This window comes from Musca domestica, unplaced genomic scaffold (genome assembly GCF_030504385.1).
Source record: "Musca domestica strain aabys unplaced genomic scaffold, Musca_domestica.polishedcontigs.V.1.1 34, whole genome shotgun sequence".
In the NCBI taxonomy this organism is placed as follows: domain Eukaryota; kingdom Metazoa; phylum Arthropoda; class Insecta; order Diptera; family Muscidae; genus Musca; species Musca domestica.
In genome coordinates this window covers 2,047,990-2,064,077 of record NW_026712313.1, presented here as the reverse complement: position 1 = coordinate 2,064,077, position 16,088 = coordinate 2,047,990, and the positions used below count along the sequence as shown (strand labels likewise).

At 34.0% G+C, this 16,088-nt stretch overlaps 1 protein-coding gene across 1 annotated transcript in view; it reads right to left on the bottom strand.

Annotated features, from left to right (window-relative positions):
* Window positions 1–1,623: 1,623 nt before the first annotated feature.
* LOC131803825 (myb-like protein AA) overlaps window positions 1,624–16,088 on the bottom strand; it is an 84,840-nt gene continuing 70,375 nt past the window's right edge. Inside the window, exon 3 of the mRNA XM_059125545.1 lies at window positions 1,624–1,691. Coding sequence (XP_058981528.1) covers window positions 1,624–1,691 — 68 coding nt within the window. The remainder of the gene's footprint in view (window positions 1,692–16,088) is intronic.

The window sequence follows — 16,088 nt, the reverse complement described above, 5'->3', positions numbered from 1 at the left end:
GATCTATTACAGCTATATGTGTAAATTTTTGGTAATATTCTCTCAAGACCAAGGTGTGGATTTTTTTAGAATAATTATGCAATGATTATCAGATCTATAGGATCAGTTTTATATTTATTCAAGAACTATTACAACTATAGGTGTAAATTTTTGAGAACATTTGTTTTAGGGCCACAATATTTACAGGCGAGGATTTTTAAGAATATTTTTTCAGGGACCATAAAAGCTATAGACGTGGATTTTTAAGAAACAATTTTCAAAGAGAATTAGTGATATAGGCGCGGATTTCTAAGATTGATTTTTCGAGTTTTATCAGAGCCATAGGTGTAGATTTTTAATTTTTCAAGCAATATCAGAGCTGTAGGCTTGAATTTTTTAATAATATTTTTCAAAGACTGCGTAAGCATGGATTTTTAAGGACATTTTTCAAAAATTGTTTAAGGGCCTACAGAGCTATAAAAGCGCATATTTAATAACAATTTTTGAGGAACCCTCAGAGCATTCAGTCTTTATAAGTTTAAAGGACCGTCAGAGCTATAGGCGTAATTTTTATTTTTTTCTTTTAATTCCATGTACCATCAGAGGTATTCGCATAGATATATTCTGAAATTTATTGTAGGACTTTTAATGCCAAATGTTTGGAGTTAAAAAAAAAAACTCAAGGACAATGAGAGCTATAAGACAGGATTTTTAAAAACAATTACATAAGGACAGAGCTATAAAAGCGCATATTTAATAATAATTTTTTGAGGACCCTCAGAGCTTTCAGCCTTTATAAGTTTAAAGGACCGTCAGAGCTATAGGCGGAATTTCTTTTTTTTTTTTAATTCCATGTACCATCGGAGCTATTCGCGTGGATATATTTGTATATTTATTGAAGGACCTTTAATGCAAAATGTTTGGAGTTAAAAAAAAAAAAAAAAAAACTCAAGAACAATGAGAGCTATAAGACAGGATTTTTAAAAACAATTACATAAGGACAGAGCTATTAAAGCGCATATTTAATAACAATTTTTGAGGAACCCTCAGAGCTTTCAGCCTTTATAAGTTTAAAGGAACGTCAGAGCTATAGGCGTAATTTTTATTTATTTATTTTTTTTAATTCCATGTACCATCCATTCGCGTGGATATATTTGTATATTTATTGAAGAACAATTAATGCGAAAATTTTTGGAGTTGAAAAAAAACTCAAGGACAATGAGAGAGGATTTTTAAAAACAATTACATAAGGACATCCAGAGCTAGAGACGTGGATTTTTTAAATATATTTTAACATCATTGGAGTTCTTAAAGGACTAATGTCCTATAACAACTCCTGTGACGTGTAGTTTTTTAAATATTTTTCAAGGTCATCAGACGGACTAAAAGTCAGAGTTTTTAAGAAAAATGAGAGGCAATCTAATGGCTTGAAATTTGGGGCATTTAAAATATTTTTTATTTCATCAAAGGCTTGATGTGTGGAGTTTTTATAATGCATTTTCAAGACCATCAGAAGCCCTACAATCTGGAGTTCTAAAAAACATTTAAAGACTATCAAAGGCCACAAAATTCATGGGGATTTTTCACTATTTTTGATTTTTTTAAAGCAATTTAAGGGCAAACTAAACCCGGTGATACGTGAAATTAATTATTTTTGTAGGGCATTAAGTGAGTTTTGAAACATTTTTCAAGACCATCAGATGCCTCAAAACCTGGAATTTAATAGGATTTTTAATTTATTGGTCATGAAGAAAACATGTAATCTGCTCTTTGTTTAAACTGAGGAGTATTTAAAATATTTTTCAAGGCCACTATAGGTCTAAGGTATTTTTCAAGGCCACTATAGGTCTAAGGTCAACTAAAGCCCTGAAAGATAGAACTTTTATTTCATATATTGACCAAGGTCATGAGATGTCGTGAAACACAGGGCCACCTTGGGCCCTGAAAATTTGAGTTTTTTTAAGTCATTAGAACACCTGGAATGTTTTTAGAGAATAAGTTCAAGGCCATCAGTAGCCCTGAAAATTGGCCCATCAAAGATTCTGAAATTTGAATTAAATTCTCAAGACCACCAAGCCCCTGACATGTTGAGCTTTGTTAATATTGTTTCAATGTCATCAGATGGCCTAAATATTAGAAAATTGTTTTTTTTTTTTTTTTAATTTTCAAAAAGGCAATCAGTTGTCCTGAAATGTGAAATTTTCAAAATATTTTGTAAGACCAGCTGATTTTCTGTAACGTTCAGGTTTTCAAATATATTTTAAGCCTATCACTGGCCCGAAACTTGGAATTTTTGGATACGTTTTTTCAAGGCCATAATCAACCCCTAAAAGCTTTCAGAGGCCATTCCTACATCTGGAACTTGGGACGTGAAAGTTGGACTTTTTAAATATTTTTTTTTTTCAAGATTATCGAATGTCCTGGAAGCTGGACAATTTTACAAATATTTTCTAAACGTGGAGTTTTTATATTAATGTCGTCGGAAGCCCTGAATATTGGAGTTTTTTTTTGACTCTGAATAGTGAAGTTATATTTTTTTTTTTTTTTTTAAAAGTCTAGAAAGTTAAAATTTTAACTTGTTTTTAAAAGGCTGTCAGATGCATTGAAACTTTAATTTTTTCAAATATTTTTATAGTCCGTTAGAGACCTTGAACGTGTAGCTTTTAAAATACTTTTATATACATCGCTCCTCTAATAGCCCTTCTTTAAAAATTCCAAATTATTTTCTCTGAAAAAAATTTTAAAAACGACTCTGCCTTGAAAGCCCTTCGGGTCACGTTATTCACGTTATGTTGCTCTGATAGTCCGTGAATAAATATACGTAAAAAATTTACTTTTAGTTGTTCTGACAGTTCTTAAAAAATATTTTTAAAAATATCCAAGTTTGGTTTCTTTGATAGCTTTTGAAAATACATTTTTTTCTAATATCCCTATTTCTCTGGTGTTCCTCGAAAAAAAAGACATATTCCAAAAAAATCGACGTTGCCCTGATAGCCCTTGAAAAATATTCCTAGAAAAATTTGCATTTCCTGATAGTCCCCAAAGACCAAAGTATTCTTAAAATCAATTTTCCAATGCGAAATTCCGAAGTTTCTGATATTCAAATGTATTTAGGTGTTTATCTGTTCCTCCTAAATAAAAAACAGCCAAATCATGGGAAAACATTCTTAAAACACCAATGTTTCTTTGATAAGCCTGAAAAAATAATTTTAAAAAAATCAACATTTCCCTGATGGTCCCCGACAAAAATATTCCTAAAAATCAAATTTCCAATGCAAAATTCCACAGTTTCTGGTATTCAAATACAAATTCAGCCTTTGTCTGCTCCTCTAAAATATAAAAGACAACCAAATCATGGGAAAAATTTTGTAAAACTCACATCAACATAATTTTCATACACCTCATTCACCACAAGCCGGCCAAAAGGGGGCGACGATATTCATGGCAGAAAAACATCAGACCAGGTTATTTTTAATATAATATTTTATTATTCATCATCAGGAACAATTTATCTCAAGTTCCCACCCGCTCATAATTAGCATCTTTTCGTTGGTTTGGCCAGGTTTGCATGTGGCGGCAGCAGCTACTCCGTGCTGGTGAAATAACAACAATAGCAACAACACAAAAATTCAAATTTAACATGAAAGGTTTTGGTATTGGCCCTCTCTACGCCTATCTCGGCCGTCTGTCGGTGGAATAACAGGAGGCGGAGGTTAAATTTTGATGGTAGGAGCCGGAGTAGCAGCCACCACAACCACTGACGACGAATGACTACCAACATAACAGCAGCAATATACCAAAAAATAATGCAAACCGAAAACGCTACAATAACAACAAGAAGAGAATTTTCAAAACTAATTTCAGATATGCATCTCAAAACCATTTTTTTCTCTGGCTTTCGTTTTTTTCCTTGCGTTGTTTAACGTGGCTGGGGCCTAAGCGAATACCGCCAAATCATCCTCCAGATTATTGTGGTTCTTTTTCCACAATGTAGTTGTTCTTATTGTTGCTGTTGTTAGTTTGTTTTTCGTTTTGTTTTGGTTCTTGTAACACGCCTTCGCTACAAGTGCACGTACTCTCCCCCTTAACAAAAAACACAAAAAAAAAAAAAATCTGAAAATATCATGCCGAAACAGAACGTCACATTTAAGGTATTGCCATCATCATCGTCTCCGCCGTCGTCGTCATCAGAAGTCCGCGTATTTTCGTCATCCTCATAATGATCCAGGTCGAGTACCAGTCAGGAGGATCGTCAGCGGCAGCAGCACCATCAGGAGCAGCCTGATGCTATATGAATATAAGCTTCTGTTAGAGGAGTATTCTTAATTCATGGAGCCGAGACAATCTGCAGCATTTGTTTGTATGGGGGAGAGTTCGTCTGAGCTGAAACAAAGTTGAATTATTTTCATATGTACGGGCATAGACTTGATTTAAAACCAAGAGAAAATGTTGGAAGGTGAATCGATGGTAAGGCATCTTGGGAGTATGGAATGAAAATTGTTGGAAATTTTTATAAAACAATATTTAAAAAAAAATCCACATTTCTTTGGTAGTCATTGAAGAATATTTTTAAAAAATCCACGTTTCTCTGGTAGTCATTGAAAATTATTTTTAAAAAATCCACGTTTCTCTGGTAGTCATTGAAAATTATTTTTAAAAAATCCACGTTTCTCTGGTAGTCATTGAAAATTATTTTTAAAAAATCCACGTTTCTCTGGTAGTCATGTAAAATTATTTTTAAAAAAATTTACGTTTCTTTGATAGTCGTTGAAAAAATATTTTTAAAAAATTTACGTTTCTTTGATAGTCGTTAAAAAAATATTTTTAAATAATTTACGTTTCTTTGATAGTTGTTAAAAAAATATTTTTAAAATATCCACGTCTCTTTGATAGTCGTTCAAAAATATTTTTAAAATATCCACGTCTCTTTGATAGTCGTTCAAAAATATTTTTAAATAAAAAATCCACGTTTCTCTGGAAGTCATTGAAAAGTATTTTTAAATACTCCACATATCTCTGGAAGTCATTGAAAAATATTTTTAAAAATTGCATATGTCTCTGATAGTCATTGAAAAAATATTTTTAAAAATTGCATATTTCTCTGATAGTGCTTAAAAAAATATTTTTAAAAAATCCACGTGTCTCTGATAGTCCTTGAAAAATATTTTTATAAAATCCACGTGTCTCTGATAGTCCTTAAAAAATATTTTTATAAAATCCACGTGTCTCTGATAGTCCTTGAAAAATATTTTTAAAAAATCCACGTGTCTCTGATAGTCTTTGAAAAATATTTTTAAAAAATCCACGTTTCTCTGGATTTTTTTTAAAAAATTCACGTTTCTCTGGATTTTTTTTTAAATTCACGTTTCTCTGGATTTTTTTTTTAATTCACGTTTTTCTGGATTTTTTTTTAAATTCACGTTTCTCTGAATTTTTTTTTTTAAATCCACATTTCTTTGATAGTCCTTGAAAAAATAGTTTTAAAAAAATCCACATTTCTTTGATAGTCCTTGAAAAAATAGTTTTAAAAAAATCCACATTTCTTTGATAGTCCTTGAAAAAATATTTTTAAAAAAATCCACGTTTCTTTGATAGTTTTAAAAAAATCCACGTTTCTTTGATAGTTTTAAAAAAATCCACGTTTCTTTGATAGTTTTAATAAAATCCACATTTCTTTGATAGTCCTTGAAAAATATTTTTAAAAAATCCACGTGTCTCTGATAGTCATTGAAAAATATTTTTAAAAAATCCACGTTTCTCTGGTAGTAATTGAAAAATATTTTTAAAAAATCCACGTTTCTCTGGTAGTCATTGAAAAATATTTTTAAAAAATCCACGTTTCTCTGGTAGTCATTTAAAAATATTTTTAAAAAATCCACGTTTCTCTGGTAGTCATTGAAAAATATTTTTTAAAAATCCACGTTTCTCTGGTAGTCATTGAAAAATATTTTTAAAAAAATCCACGTTTTTCTGATAGTTATTAAAAAATATTTTTAAAAAAATCTACTTTTCACGGGTAGTCATTGAAAAATATTTTTTAAAAAAATTTACGTTTCTCTGGTAGTCAATAAAAAATATTTTTAGAAAAATCCACGTTGCTTTGATGAGCCTTGAAAAATATTTTTTAAAAATCTACATTTTTTTGATGAGCCTTGAAAAAAATATTTTTAAAAAATTCATGTGGCTGCGATAGTCCTTGAAAAAATATTTTTAAAAAATTCATGTGGCTCTGATATTTTTTGAAAAATATAAAAAAAAATCTGAAAATATCATGCCGAAACAGAACGTCACATTTAAGGTATTGCCATCATCATCGTCTCCGCCGTCGTCGTCATCAGAAGTCCGCGTATTTTCGTCATCCTCATAATGATCCAGGTCGAGTACCAGTCAGGAGGATCGTCAGCGGCAGCAGCACCATCAGGAGCAGCCTGATGCTATATGAATATAAGCTTCTGTTAGAGGAGTATTCTTAATTCATGGAGCCGAGACAATCTGCAGCATTTGTTTGTATGGGGGAGAGTTCGTCTGAGCTGAAACAAAGTTGAATTATTTTCATATGTACGGGCATAGACTTGATTTAAAACCAAGAGAAAATGTTGGAAGGTGAATCGATGGTAAGGCATCTTGGGAGTATGGAATGAAAATTGTTGGAAATTTTTATAAAACAATATTTAAAAAAAATCCACATTTCTTTGGTAGTCATTGAAGAATATTTTTAAAAAATCCACGTTTCTCTGGTAGTCATTGAAAATTATTTTTAAAAAATCCACGTTTCTCTGGTAGTCATTGAAAAATATTTTTAAAAAATCCACGTTTCTCTGGTAGTAATTGAAAAATATTTTTAAAAAATCCACGTTTCTCTGGTAGTCATTGAAAAATATTTTTAAAAAATCCACGTTTCTCTGGTAGTCATTTAAAAATATTTTTAAAAAATCCACGTTTCTCTGGTAGTCATTGAAAAATATTTTTTAAAAATCCACGTTTCTCTGGTAGTCATTGAAAAATATTTTTAAAAAAATCCACGTTTTTCTGATAGTTATTAAAAAATATTTTTAAAAAAATCTACTTTTCACGGGTAGTCATTGAAAAATATTTTTTAAAAAAATTTACGTTTCTCTGGTAGTCAATAAAAAATATTTTTAGAAAAATCCACGTTGCTTTGAAGAGCCTTGAAAAATATTTTTTAAAAATCTACATTTTTTTGATGAGCCTTGAAAAAAATATTTTTAAAAAATTCATGTGGCTGTGATAGTCCTTGAAAAAATATTTTTAAAAAATTCATGTGGCTCTGATATTTTTTGAAAAATATTTTTAAAAAATTCATGTGGCTCTGATATTTTTTGAAAAATATTTTAATAAAATCCACGTGTCTCTGATAGTCCTTGAAAAAATATTTTTAAAAAATCCACGTTTCTTTGATGATCCTTGAAAAATATTTTTAAAAAGTCCACGTTTCTTTGATGATCCTTGAAAAATATTTTTAAAAAGTCCCCGTTTGTTTGATGATCCTTGAAAAATATTTTTAAAAAATCCACGTTTCTTTGATGATCCTTGAAAAATATTTTTAAAAAATCCACGTTTCTTTGATGAGCCTTGAAAAATATTTAAAAAATCCACGTTTCTCTGGTAGTCGTTGAAAAATATTTTTAAAAAATTCACGTTTCTTTGATGAGCCGTGAAAAATATTTTTAAAAAATCCTCGTGTCTCTGATAGCCCTTGAAAAAATATTTTAAAAATATCCACCTTTCTCTGATAATCCTTTAAAAAATATTTTTAAAAAATCCACATTTCTCTAACTCTCCGAAAATCAGAGTATGCTTTCTTCCCTCCCTTATCACCCCACCTCCTTTCAAAAACCCAAAATAACCACATACCCCACATAATTTTGCAAATGCAAAGCAGCATCAATTCTCCAAAACTTCACCAGCCGTTATGATATTCATCATCAGCCTGATCTGGCCAACTATAAGCCAGAGCCAGCCAACCATTTGCTTTCCCAGCCACAGCAGAAGCAGCACCGACAACAACAACAACAATTTGCAATCTTAAGTTTTAACTTAAAATAATATTCGTCATAATCATAATGATAGGCTTTCAAAGCGTAAAAGCCAAAATGAAAATGACGATCATGGCGAGCAAAATACGATTTGTAATATTGTTCGTCGTTTGGGGTTTGGTAAAAGGGTTGGGGGGGGGGGGATAACTCCGAACCACCTTCTGCTTGGCAAAAGCTCCAATTGTATGCATTTCGAGGCTTTTCTATATTGGCGATCATTTTGTTGTTCAATGTTGTTGGGAGGATAATAACAGAACCAGTGTTGCTGATGATTTTCCGTCTCCCTGTTCCATTCATTTTTCCTGGCCGTATCAGACCTTAGTAGTTCCATGGTTTGATTTTTTATTATATTTGTTGTTGTAAATAATATTGCAAATATACATACGTACCTACACAGCTAGCTGTTGACTGTCGTCGTTGCAACAGGACTAAACGAACTGTCGAAACATGACCCGTCTTGTGCACACGTTCACCATGCAAATTAAATGGCTCACAAAATCGATTGCATGGGATGGGGACAGTGGGCCTTTCAGGACTTGTGGTTGAGTTCTTGAAATTAATAATCGAGAGAAGACCTCAATTGGGTTTCAGGATCTACATAGTCTTCTTTCTACATCTCATGGTCTTCTTTCTACAGAAGACTTTTTGAAGGTCTTGTGACTAAAGAAGACCTTTTAGGACGTCTTTTGTCTATAGAAGACCATTGGAAGATATTCTGTCTATATAGAACACCCTTCAAAGATCTTCTGTTTACAGGAGAACCTTAAGGACTTTTGAGGTCTGTCTCTATATAGAACACCTATTGTCAATATAATACTTTTAAATACCTTCTATCTATAGAAGATTTTTTAAAAGATTTCCGTCTATAGAAGATCTCTTAATGGTCTACAGTCTATAGAAGACCTTGTGAAATTTTCCTGTCTTCTGTCAATAGAAGACCTCTTGAGGGTCTTTTGTCTATAGGAGACCTTTGTGAATGTCTTCTGCTATAGAAGATCTGTTGAAGGTGTTCAGTCTATTGAATACGTTTTCAAGGTCTTCTGTATATAAAAGGTATTCTGCTTATAAAATACCTTTTGGGGTCCTTCTGTCTATAGAAGAGCATCTATAGAGGGAGGTGCTGCAAACCAAGAGTGACCGCAATAAGAAATTTTGGAATTTCAGCTCTAAATAGAAAAGTACCAAATTAAGTACTATTTAGTACCTTTCGCACAATTACAGTGTACATTTCCAAAACCTCCTCCATATCTGAATTCCAATTTTAAAGGTCTTCCATCTGTAGAAGACCTTTTGAAGGTATTTCGCCTATAGAAGGCCTGTTAAAGGTCTTCTGTCTATAGAGGACATTTAGAAGTTTTTCTGTCTTTTGAAGGACTTCTGTTTATAAAAGACCTGTGGTCGATCTTTTTTCCATAGAAGACCTCTTGAATACCTTGGCGTAAAGCTTCTTGATAGTCGCCTGTCTATAGAAGATCTCGTGAATTTTTCCTGTCTATAGAAGTGCTTTTTCTTCTATAGGAGACCTCTTGAAGTGATTCTTTCTGTGAAAGATTTCTTGGAGGTCTTTTATATATAGAAGGCCTTTTGATGGTCTTCTGTCAATAGAAGGCATATTGAGGGTATTTTGTCTATAGAAGAAGACCTATAGAGGAAGATCCTAGAAACCAACAGTAACCTCAATACCAAATTTTGAACGAATATCCGAAGGAACATATCTCCATCCTAGGACTAACAGTTATATCAACATAAACCTCAATATCGAATTTCAGGAATGCAGCCCAACCCACTACCCAAATTAAGTATTTAGTACTTTTCGTACAATTATAGTACACATTTCTAAAACCTCCTCCATATCTCAATTTCAGATACCAATAAAAACCTCAGTATACAGGATTAAGGATTTCGTACAAATAAAGAACTGCTACCAAATTTCGAACACAAATACCATCAGTAATCAAAATATCAAATTTCAGAATTTTATAATATACCAAATTTAGTACACTTCGTATAATTATAGTATACATTTCCAAAACCTTCTTTATATCCCAATTCCAGATAACAATAGAGACCTAATTATAAAATCTCGGGCATCCAGTCCTATCCCTTTACCCAATATCAAATTTAGTACTTTTCGTACAAATATGGGACGAATTTCCAACACCACCTCTTTACACATGAACAGCGACCCTAATACCAAATTTCAGATTTCAACCATTATCTGTTCCACCCAATACCAAATTGTACCAAAAATAGTACCATTAAGTACTTTTCGTGCACATGTTGGACACATTTCAAAAAGCACCTCTGTATATCTACCACCATCGGGGACCTCAATACAACATTTCAAAATGCTTGCTTCATCTGTTCACCCAAGTAAAGTTTTCCAACCCTAAAGCTCTTAGACGTCTTCTAACCATTGAGATATTCTGAGTTCTTCCAATGAAGGCTGGTATAGACTGGCCTTACCTAATACCTTAGAAAACATGAGAATATGAAAGTGCAAATCTTGCCCACCGTATCCATCTTGCATACGCAGCATCGTACTAACTACACCTCAAATGCAATCAACATTATGGCATAACGTCAGTTAGTGGTGGTGGTTGGTAGTCGGCCTGCAACTTCGTCATATTCTTCTTGTGAAACGAAAAATATTCCCATGACCAAAGACAAGCCTTTTTTTTGGTTGGTGTAGTTGTTGTTGTTTATGTAAACTTGGTCGGAAGCGGTGGTATTCCAACGCAATAGGAACCTGTGCGATCATCCTGTTTTGCTGCACTTTTTTCCACCTCGGCAATTGAAGCGTTCGTGTTGTGATTCCTTGGCCGTCGACGATCCGAGTAAGTCTTATGCCTAATTTTCTCAATCGTCGCTCACCGCTTCAGTATGACCGAATCAGTGCTTCATACTTTGTACTTATTCATTCATGGTTCATGAAATTGCTCTGGCTCTGGTTTGGATGAAAGGCAAATGGCACACAAGTGCATCTGCATTATCATCATCAACGCCGCCACCACCACCACCACGGCCAACCATCATCATCATTGCATCGAGTGTACGTATGTATGTGTTTACAACGATGCCTTGTGCCATGGAGAAAAGTTCTTGGCCATGCCTTGGTTCTTTGGCTCCGAATGTCATAAATCCTTTTTAGAGATAATAATATGCACCTTACTTCGTAACACGTTCAACAGCTTAAATTTAAATTGTATTTCGTGGCTTTTTTATATATATTTTTTGTTTGCGCGTAATCGTTGGACTATGATGCAGAGAGGGGGGTTAGGGGATAGTTGGCTGATATGATAAAGATCAACTCTAAATAGAAAATTCTTTGAAGCTCTTCTGTCTATAGCAGTACTTTTGAATGTCTTCTTTCTAAAATAGACCTTGTAAAGCTCATTTTTTCTATAGAAGTCCTCTTGAAGTTATTGTTTCTATAGAAGGCCTAGTAGGTCTTCTATATATACAGGGTGAGATAAATTAACTGTAACAAAGTCCACCGCCACAATTTTAATATTTTTCTTACATCTTATTGAATAAAAGCAAAAATGTCGGAAATAGCATCAAAATTTAGAATAAGTTTAGATTTGTTCGAATTGGTCACCTGTGGCACGAATTATGGCCTTCAAACGGCCAATGAAACCGTCACACGCTGCCCGAATGATGCTCTGCGGTATTTTGGCCCATTCTCGGCGAAGCGCACTTTGGTATTTTTTAGTGCCAACCTTGCTTTCTAAACTACTCCAGACACAATAGTCCAACGGATTGGTAACCGGAGATTTTGGTGGCCATTGTGCACTGGAAATGAAGCGAGGAACCTCATTTTCTAACCATTTTTGTGTGGCGCGTGCTAAGTACGATTGTGCTGAGTCCTGTTGGAATGTCCAAGGTCTACGGCCAAAATGTTTCCGTGCCCAAGGCTTTAATTCAACCTTACGAATATTTTCGCGATAATATTCGGCATTTATTCTGATGCCACGGTCGATTAATACGAGCGGAGAACGACCATCGGCTGTTGTGGCGTCCCAAAGCATCACCATGGCCGGCCCTTGAGTTCTGGTGGCCAACCGAAGGTGCACATTTTCAGCTGACAACGAATTTTTTCTCATCGGAGAAACCCGAATTCGGCAGTTCACCACTTTCGGCCAAGCGAAGCAACTCTTTAGCTCTTTTGAGTCTATTTTCTTTCGGTTGCGGTGTAAGTTCTTGCACTTTTTGGAACTTCAATGGCTTTACCTCGAACTCATTTTTCATTATTTGCCGAATGGAATATTGCGATATGTTCAGCTCATGAGCCATTTTTCGGCCACTGCGACGCGGGTTTCGATCAAGTCGCTTTTTTACTTTTCAAACCATTTCTGCTGAATGACTTTTGAAATGTCTTCTCTCCATGGAACACCTCCTGAGGTCTTCTGTCTATAAAATATCTTTTGAAGGTCTTCTATAGATAGAAGATATTTTCGAAGAAGCAAATTTCGAAGGTTTTTGTCTAAAGAAGTACTTCCCAAGGTCTACTACTTCTAGAAAAACTTTTTCGGGTTTTCTTTCTATGGAAGATATTTTGAAGACCTTTTGTGTTTAGAAGACCTTTTGAATGACTTCTGTGTATTAAAGTCGTCTGAATCTGTTTAGTCCTTTGAGATGTCATTGTTGTAGAATATTTTCGAGAGGTTTTATGGGTTTTTCAACAAAAAAGGTATTTCATCCATGGATGATCTCATAAAGGACTTCTATTCACAGAAGACTTTATTAGAGTCTTCTACCCAGAAGAGACGTCATGAAGAGTTTTATCCATAGAAGGCCTCTTAAAAGTCTTCTATCGATACTTATGGAGGATTTCCATTTACAGAAGACTTCAGAAAGGTCTTCCATCTATCGAAGTCATCATAAAGATCCTTTATATATTGAACATGTCTTAAAGCTCTTATATCCACAAAAGGACTCTTAAATGACTTCAGTGCATAGAAGACCTCATAAAAGTCTCCTATCTAGAAAAGACTTCATAGAGATCTACTATGAGTGGAATACTTCGTAGTTTTTATATCCTCCACCATGGTATGGAGGGTATATTAAGTTTGTCATTCCGAAATATACATTTTAGACCCAACAAAGTATATATATTCTTGATCATGTATACTATGTCTGAAGGACTTTGGTATCGATAATGTGCCATGTAGGTCCACGTTTTGGTATAATCCCCTATATAACGGTACCTCCCGATATTCCGTATTTTGAAGATTTCACCGACATTATTCACCGGAATTTGGTATTTGGAGTTCGCAATGGATACTGCCTCCTCTGACAGAAAATTGTCTGTTCAGGTCCACGTCTTCGTATAGCCCCCATATAACGGTTCCTCCGGTATTTTGATAATTTTTGCGACACTATTCACCGGAAATGTTTCAGATTTGGTATTGGAAGTTCGTAATTTATACTACAGCCTATGACAGAAAATTGTCTGCGCAGGTCCAGGTCTTTGTATAGCCCCCATATAACGGTACCTCCCGATATTCGGTATTTTGGTGATTTTAAATTTCAATTCAAATTTGGTTTGAAGTTCGTATTTGATACTACAGCCTTTGACAGAAAATTGTACATTTGGGTCCAAGCCTTTGCATAGCCCCTAATATTAGGGATACATTCGGTATTTGTAAGATTTTAACAGAATTTTTAACGGATTTCATTTTTTCCAAAGTTTGGCCCGGCCGAATTTACATTTTTTTATTTAAGTTTCCTTTTATCTTCACACATGAAATCACTTCTGTTTTTTGTAGAAATTCCTGAAACAAAATCTAATTTCATTCATTTTGCCCCCAAAAAACAACACCCATATCCTGAAAAAATCCTCCTCTCCATCTAGAGGTGTTCGTCCCTAATAATCAAATTATGAATTAAATTTTAATTAACTTTCATCCGTTATTTCCTAAACAGTTTTCATCTTCATCTGGGAATATGACATCAATACCAGGAAATTTTGCAAAATTCAATATCTCTAGGTTCTCCCACCAGAGAGAAGAGAATCCAAGACCTCAGGCCTTTAAAAGAAAAAAAAAAACAAATTTCACATTAATCTTTTTCGAACAAATTGTGAAACGGCAGTCTACATTCACAGGCAGGCAGGTAATTCTAATGCCACCGCATTTCATCTACAGAAGCATTTTGTATGTCAAAAGCGGCTCAAAGCTTTTGATTTGGAAATTTCGCGGGAAGACACCTAAAATGAAACGCCGGCGAATGTGGTTGAAACGGCAAATGTTTTGTCGTAGGTTTGAAATTTGATGGCTAAAAGGCCATAACAATTAAAAAGGAGGCCCCAAAGGCTCCAGATGAAAGAAGATGAAATAGAAGGAACTACAATGTGACTTTGTGGGTATATACCAACATTCGTACATACATAAGTCTATACTGGCGCACATTCAAAGTTCTCAGGTGCCGTTCGAAGTTCTCTGTATCGTTTATATGAATGAATGACTTTTAGGTACCGCTGTCCATAAACCGTTAGGGTTAAATATGTGCTGTTTTTGTTTCTTTCGAAAAGAGGATGTAGGTTTGCAGATGCAAGGTACCTTGACGATTTTGTACATATGTTTTGCCAGTGTGATTATATGTGAGCATTTGTGTAGCCTGTGTTGTTTTGACTTAATTGTCTTCCGCTGAAAAATTAATCCCATTTTAATTTTATTTGGAAATTTCTCACTAATTTGCCTATATGCAAAACGATTATACAAATTAGTTTCGTTTTTGAGGAAGGAGTGCCAGACAACTGCTACACTCAAAGAAAATAGTGTGAATACCTTGAGTATCAAAAGCGTGGAAATATAAAGTTAAATATCTAACCATTGCAGTAACTTACGATGATTCTGGTCACTTCACAAATGAGAGAAATTAGATCTGCATATGATACTCCTGAATTAGGTCTGTGGAACTTTTTATGCCCTCAACCATATGCCTACAGACGGTATATATCATTTGATACAGTCAAAACGTACCTCATCGAAATTACTGTTTTACACCGTAGGTCTCTTTGGACCAAATCCGTTTCAGGATATTTGGAAGCGATCTAGCGATGTCCATCCGACCGTCCGTCCGATAACTCGCAAAGGGAGTATCGGATTTAATCCAAACTTGGTACATCGTAATATTATTGTCAAACTTAGATCGAGTTCGGAAATGGGCAATATCGGTGCAGTCCTTCTGGTACCTCCCACACAAAATGTCTAAATTTTCAAAGAAAATAATTTACTGCAAAGAAAGAGAAAAGATAATCCGATTTTGCTTCAACTTTGCGATTGTGTCCAAATTACACACAACACAATATTTTAATTAACCCAAGGACTGGTGTGAAGATGGGATATATTGGTCAACTCCTTATGTTACCTCTCTAAGGTCAAAATTTTGAATATCCATAAAGCTCATAAAACGCTCATAAAACGCAAAACGCGCCGAACAGACGTGAATTTTAAAGGAATATTTTTTCAAGGACCAAATTTTTTAAATAATATTTTTTCAAGCATATGTAGCCCAAGAAGTAGGATTTTTTAGAGAATATTTTTTCAAGGACCTGTAGCCCAATAAGCGTGGATTTTTTTAAAGAATATTTTTTCAAGGACCTGTAGCCCAATAAGCGTGGATTTTTTAAAGAATATTTTTTCAAGGACCTGTAGCCCAATAAGCGTGGATTTTTTTAAAGAATATTTTTTCAAGGACCTGTAGCCCAATAAGCGTGGGTTTTTTAAAGAATATTTTTTCAAGGACCTGTAGCCCAATAAGCGTGGGTTTTTTAAAGAATATTTTTTCAAGGACCTGTAGCCCAATAAGCGTGGGTTTTTTAAAGAATATTTTTTCAAGGACCTGTAGCCCAATAAGCGTGGGTTTTTTAAAGAATATTTTTTCAAGGACCTGTAGCCCAATAAGCGTGGGTTTTTTAAAGAATATTTTTTCAAGGACCTGTAGCCCAATAAGCGTGGGTTTTTTAAAGAATATTTTTTCAAGGACCTGTAGCCCAATAAGCGTGGGTTTTTTAAAGAATATTTTTTCAAGGACCTGTAGCCCAAT